This window comes from Sinocyclocheilus rhinocerous, unplaced genomic scaffold (assembly GCF_001515625.1).
Source record: "Sinocyclocheilus rhinocerous isolate Xijiao unplaced genomic scaffold, SAMN03320098_v1.1 scaffold357, whole genome shotgun sequence".
NCBI classification, from domain to species: domain Eukaryota; kingdom Metazoa; phylum Chordata; class Actinopteri; order Cypriniformes; family Cyprinidae; genus Sinocyclocheilus; species Sinocyclocheilus rhinocerous.
Window position 1 is genome coordinate 839,538 of NW_015649568.1, and position 7,122 is coordinate 846,659.

The following is a 7,122-nucleotide window of genomic DNA, read 5'->3' on the forward strand; positions in this document are numbered from 1 at the left end:
CTGCACACGGACCGGCTGGAGGGGGAGAAACTGCTGGTGTATTCGGACAGTAAGAAAGCGGGCGCCATGAGGATCCAGCGCCGCTTCCACTACCAGCCCAAGCAGGTGTATGTGATCGCGCTGCACAGAGAGATGAAGCCCCTCAGAACTTACAAGATCAACATCACTTTTCACGCGCACATTGAGCACGAGCTCCTGGGCTTCTTCCGCAGCTCGTACGTGCTGAATGGAGAAAGAAGGTAAAAGCGCTTCAGTGTCCGAATCAAACTCTTCCAGATGTTGTTAGAATGCTCTGCTGTTACAATGGGAACTGTTGATGCTGCCTGACGTTCATGGGCAATTAAGCACTTTTTTGGCTAATAAATTCTCCCACAGAAATGCACAGTGGTAACCAAAATGCAAAACTATAATAAATTAATATGGGATCTCATTCAAACAGTGAATAAGTTATAAGAATCCTACTGTCACCACTGAGTTACCACAGTATTACCTTAGTAAGTGTATTAACTTTGGTATTATACTAAAAACAACTGTGGTTTTAATAGGAATATTTTGAAGGGAGAATGAGAATAAGCACAGACTTCTTTAATGATCACAGTGAATATTCATTCTTGTGAGATTCATGTGTCAGTGATATTGTATGTAAATCATGTTATGTTGATGCTGCCTGACATTGATAAGTAGATGTTTATCTGCATCTTAGTACAACAGCAACAAGCCTTGTTTTGTAATTATCTTAATTTATTCTTCTGACTAGTATTTACGATGGTTTACATCAAAATCTAATAGTTTCAGTAGTAATGTTAATAGCAATAGCAGCCATTGTATTTTTGTAAAAAAAATCTGCCATGGTAAGTTTTGTGAGGCTGGCTTTAATTTACTGCTGTTCTAATTTACTGCTGTCCACGTGATGTCCAGATGTCAGGATGTCAGTAAAGGGTCAAGTACAACATGGAGGTGATAAGTTTTATAAACACGACCAAAAATGTTGCTATTTTCCAAATATTATTACAGCATGTGTCAAAAGAAACAAGATATAATCCATGGTTCTTCATTCATTATATTAACAGCTTTAAATGCAGGTTACGGTTCACCTATAACTCCTAGTCTAACATTACTGTCTGCATGTCATTTTTATCTCTGTCTCAGACAGTCGCTGTTCCTCAGTTTTTAGGGAAGTCAGAGGTCACACAGATCTGAATGAATGCTGGTCAAACCTCTGGGTACTGAAATCACAGCTGTGTCTTATACAGCAATATTTTTTTTTTTACTATTTATGGCGTTATTACCATAATGCATCAATATATAAGAGATTAGACAGTTAGATTAAGGTGTTCAGTTCAAATGTGCCAATGTTTAAACTAAGAGAATTCATTTTGATGTTTGAGAACTGTCAGATAGATCAGTACCATATTATTCAGCTCTTTAATATAAGCCTTTGATTAGAAGCTCATATGTGCATTGATTACAGCATCTTACAGCCGTTTACAGCCTCATATTCAGAGTGATTTCAGTTAGACAGCACTGAATATCTATTTGTTGTTTTCTAGCTTCTGACACTTTGTCCTCTGAGGGAAAAATGGCTTATGTTTGAATCTTTGCCCCAGGTTTTCCTGCATTTGAGACATGTTTAAACCTTGTTTTACCCTGAAGGGATCGCTTTCATGGACACACTTCATAAACCTTTTGTCCATCCACTAGTTGCCTTTCTGTGTTTGCAATAACTGCTAGACTTCTTCCTCCTTTTAGCTGTGAAACAGCATGTTGAGACCTCAGTGTAACGATTCTTTATCAAACCCATTTTTTAAAAAAGTGTTGATATTGTAAGATCCATTGAAGAGCAGCTTTGAGATAAATCTAGCATGCTGATGTTCAGACAGTGTCCTGCTGCAGCTCTGAGCTCCACAGGCTGTGAAGATCATTGAGTTTAGTGTAATCAGCGCCTGCTGGCTGCTCGTACATTCGTGAACGCTGAACGGCGGGGATCTCGCAGGATTGGTCAGAGGTCACACAGATCTGAATGAATGCTGGTCAAACCTCTGGGTACTGAAATCACAGCTGTGTCTTATACAGCAATATTTTTTTTTTTACTATTTATGGCGTTATTACCATAATGCATCAATATATAAGAGATTAGACAGTTAGATTAAGGTGTTCAGTTCAAATGTGCCAATGTTTAAACTAAGAGAATTCATTTTGATGTTTGAGAACTGTCAGATCACCCAGTACCATATTATTCAGCTCTTTAATATAAGCCTTTGATTAGAAGCTCATATGTGCATTGATTACAGCATCTTACAGCCGTTTACAGCCTCATATTCAGAGTGATTTCAGTTAGACAGCACTGAATATCTATTTGTTGTTTTCTAGCTTCTGACACTTTGTCCTCTGAGGGAAAAATGGCTTATGTTTGAATCTTTGCCCCAGGTTTTCCTACATTTGAGACATGTTTAAACCTTGTTTTACCCTGAAGGGATCGCTTTCATGGACACACTTCATAAACCTTTTGTCCATCCACTAGTTGCCTTTCTGTGTTTGCAATAACTGCTAGACTTCTTCCTCCTTTTAGCTGTGAAACAGCATGTTGAGACCTCAGTGTAACGATTCTTTATCAAACCCATTTTTAAAAAAAGTGTTGATATTGTAAGATCCATTGAAGAGCAGCTTTGAGATAAATCTAGCATGCTGATGTTCAGACAGTGTCCTGCTGCAGCTCTGAGCTCCACAGGCTGTGAAGATCATTGAGTTTAGTGTAATCAGCGCCTGCTGGCTGCTCGTATATATTTATGAACGCTGAACAGCAGGGATCCCGCAGGATTGAGAAAATACCCATGTTTATGCAGTTAGATGTGGGCACATGAACCATGTTGTTAGTTCACTTCAAACCGACATCTGGTCGTCTGGTCTTTTTGGAAATTTAACAGTTTTTCCTTCATCCTTCTCACATTTTCAAGTACAGCCGTGTCACATTAGACAACAAACTCAAACTGTGAGTTTTTCACTCTGATATCCCTGTAGAATCTCCTCCTGTGTGTCTGTTAGTCGTCTGATTTCTCATCACCTCCTGCCTGCATCTGCATCTCAACCGTGGTCTGTAAATAGTGTTAAGATGTTTAAATGGTACTAGCGTCTATAAATACTGAATGGAACAAAGAGGAGGTAAACAGATGGGACATTATAGATTCATTATAGACTGTTACTGCATGAGTGGCTGCTAATGAAAGTAAAAAGAACTGCAGAAGCAGAAAACCCTCCTCCCCCATCTGCTGGTCATGCTGTGGGTGGCCAAAGCCATCGTGAGGTTTGAGTCGGGCTTTGATATCATTAATGCAGCTTTCTGGAATGCAGCTCACTGCTTTTCCCACTCTCTAACTTTACAAATACTAGAAAATTTCCATGGCTGTTTATGGTCCAGACTCTGATATTCAGACTCAGATGTGATTCCGATGTGGTAAATGTGTCTAAATGTAGATTAATAATTTTTCACTTATAATACACCAATCCAACTGCATATAAGGTCAGTTTGACAGCTTTTTATTATTTCCTTTTCATCTAAATTGGTTCACGCTGTCAGTTTGTTGACTGTCACAGATGGGTTTAATGTTTACAGCTGTGACAGATATATCATTATTTCCGTGTAGTAATTCTGGTGTGATTTATGATATGTTGACATTTGATGTGATTTAGTTGCCAAAGTTAAAAAAAATCGGTTTTGTCCCTCTTCACATCAGGAAGCTCATTAGTGAGATAAAAATGCACAGCGATGAGTTCAGGGATGGCAGTCAGAGCTAATTTGAATTCAGGAAAGTCATGTGACAACCAGTTTAATGAAGTTAAGGTGAAATGACTTTTCACTGTAGACTCCTGGGCTATGTAAATAGCATATATTTTTCCAGAGATTTTTTTCATCTCAACTCTCTCTCATGTTCTTATTCCTGGTGTTATTCTGCAGGTTTCTTGCAGTGACGCAGTTCTCACCGACTCACGCTAGAAAGGCCTTTCCGTGTTTCGACGAGCCCATCTATAAAGCCACATTCAGAGTGAGTCTGAAACACGAGAGCTCGTATCAGTCGCTGTCCAACATGCCAGTGGAGGCCTCAACGTCTGACGAGGACGGATGGGTGAACAACCATTTCTCCAGGACGCCCCGCATGTCGACGTACTATCTTGCCTGGGCCGTGTGCCACTTCACCTACAGAGAAGCAGTTACAGACAATGGAGTTGTGGTGAGTCACATTTTAAGCCCCCAAAACTCAAAGTTAGAAACAGTAAACAGAGATTTTATTATTCCAGAACTCTTTTTTACAGCTTTTTAAAGCTTTTTAAGGCATCACAGATGCTTTTCCAGAAGGTATTCTGCCTTTAACATTATCCAAATTCTAAGGCAGCCTCTGTATGTTTCAGAGTGAAGACAATACCAGAATACATTGCGCAAAGTTCAGTAATAAAGTCAATCCAAAATAGCCAATAAGCTGAGAGAAATCAATATATACTTACAGAATATACACTACCCACATTTTGGGGTCAGTATGTTTTTTTTGTGTTTTTTTTTTTAGAAAGAAATCAAAACTTTTATTTTCAAGGATGCTTTAAATTGATCAAAAGTAATAGTAAAGACATTTATAATGTTACATAAGTTTTATAATTCAAATAAATGCTGTTCTTTTGAACTTTCTATTCATCAAAGAATCCTAAAAAAGTATCATGGTTTCCACAAAAATATTAAGCAGCACAACTGTTTTCAACATCGATAATAATAAGACATGTTTCTTGAGAAGCAAATCAGCATATTAGAATGATTTCTGAAGGATCATGTGACACTGAAGACTGGAGTAATGATGCTGAAAATTCAGCTTTTTTTTGATTACCCAGTATTTGTGTTCTATGCATTTTTATGTTCATTAGTGTATTGAATAGCTAGTAACATGCTAACATCATAGTCTATTGCAGAGGTTGTCAAGTCTGGACCTCGAGGTCCACTTTCTTGCAGAGTTTAGCTCTAACCCTAATCAAACACTCCTCAACGAGCTAATCAAGGTCTTCAGGATTACTAGAAAGTTACTGCCAGGTGAGTTTGATCAAGGTTGGGGCTAAACGCTGCAGGAAAGTGGACCTCGAGGGCCATAGTTAAGAACCCCTGGTCTATTGAAATCAATTGTGAGATGAGTATCATGTGTAAAGAGCTGTTGTTTACATACTGTAGTTGAGTTTCATCTCCTATGAGGTTCCATCTCATTTAGGATGGTCCCTTATAAGGCAGCTGCCAAGACAGCAAGTTTTGGAACAGAGTTTTTATCTTGCTCACAGTGGATATCTTTATATGAAGTTTATTTAGTCAATACATAATGGTTACTGTAACTGTAAATGGAAAGGTTTGTCTCCACTAACATTAGTCCAGTGTCTACAAAGCCATATAATTGCTTTTAAAAGGATAATATTCATGTCTGCAGCTGGTGTCCACTTTTGCTTATGTCCAGGATTTTGTTCATGACAAACTCTTCCAGGCTTTATTTGTCATGTATGAACATGTTTTATGTGAAGTTTAGCCATTAAGATAAATGTTCGCTGTATCACTTTCATCACATGCAACAGCCAACAGAGAGACATGGTTTATGCATCGTGTTGCTGATATCACGTTCAGTCAAAGCCCTGTTGTCATATTAGACACTTCCTGACGTCTTCCTCAGTGGTTCCTGCTGTATGCCCTTGGCCGGCCTCCTCCTCATATTAGTGTAATTAATCTGATCTCCTTCAGCATGACCGCGCTGTTCTTTATATCACTGCTGACTGTAGTGTGTGCTTCTATCTGGGGCACTTATACCCACACTGCGGCTTGTAGTGGTTAGCCGCACGCTAGCATCCCCCATCAATCACATTAAAGCGGCAGGGTAGCCCCTCGCACCATTCATCATAAAGATTCGGCTGTGCGGAGCGAGAGGAAAGATCGTGGGAGAGGAACGTTGGAGAGGAGAGTGGAGTTATTACTCTGGGTTTATGGGGAAACACTGATCTACCACACACACACACACACACACACACACACACACACACACACACACACACACTTGTAATACCATTCATCATAAAGATTCGGCTGTGCGGAGCGAGAGGAAAGATCGTGGGAGAGGAACGTTGGAGAGGAGAGTGGAGTTATTACTCTGGGTTTATGGGGAAACACTGATCTACCCCCCACACACACACACACACACACACACACACACACACACACACACACTTGTAAAAATCACATCAGACTGCAGCAGTTGGTGGGGCATAATATATTTCACAGTTTTTAAAGCTAATGATGAGGGGTCTCATAATACCCAAATTACCTGAGCCAGGTAGTGTTCTCCATTGGTGGGCAGTTGAACAGTTTTACTTTGGGTTTTTACAACAATGAATTTTAACTATATACATGTATTGCCGTAGTTATACAGTTATTGATGCATTCGACTCATCTTTTCCTCAAATACAGCATAATGCTCTGCATGTTTAGTGGAGTAATGACGCCTGAGATTGTGTTTCTTGAGAACTGCAGGCTTGTTTGTTGTCGTCATCTAACCTACAGCTGTGCCTTTAAATTTGTACTTTAGGATTTAATGAGCCATGATGAAAAAATATATATATTAGGCAACTGTTTACCAATCCTTTACAGTAAAATAAGTACATTCTAAACATTAAAGGCCAAATAAAAAGTGAAAAATGATTACTGAGATGGGTTTAAGGATAAAACTATTAACATTAGACGTGCAGTTTGGAACTTTCATATGGCCTGTTATCTCTATATTAATGACAAACGTCTCTAGGTTACGTATGTAACCATGGTTCCCCGAGGGAACGAGACGCTGCGTCGAAGTCGCTTATGGAACGCCCCTGCGTGACCGCGTTCTGAAGCACGTGTCAAATCAGTCCAATGGAGTAGCGAGACGTCACGAGCGGGGTGACGTAAGCACCAGAAAGTATAAAAGCGCATCCGGCAGAGCGCAAACCAGCTTCGATGAAGTAGCGCCTGCAGGGATGCAGGGAGTATGGCAAAGAGACGCAGCGTCTCGTTCCCTCGGGGAACCATGGTTACATACGTAACCTAGAGACGTTCCCCTTCAGGAACTCGAGCTGCGTCGA

The 7,122-nt window shown here is 39.9% G+C and overlaps 1 protein-coding gene across 1 annotated transcript in view; it reads left to right on the plus strand.

The window, feature by feature from the left end:
• The window catches only part of LOC107710667 (thyrotropin-releasing hormone-degrading ectoenzyme-like), a 68,259-nt gene that overhangs the window by 3,054 nt on the left and 58,083 nt on the right, over window positions 1–7,122 (plus strand). The window contains exons 2-3 of the mRNA XM_016515496.1: window positions 22–239; window positions 3,953–4,226. Coding sequence (XP_016370982.1) covers window positions 22–239; window positions 3,953–4,226 — 492 coding nt within the window. The remainder of the gene's footprint in view (window positions 1–21; window positions 240–3,952; window positions 4,227–7,122) is intronic.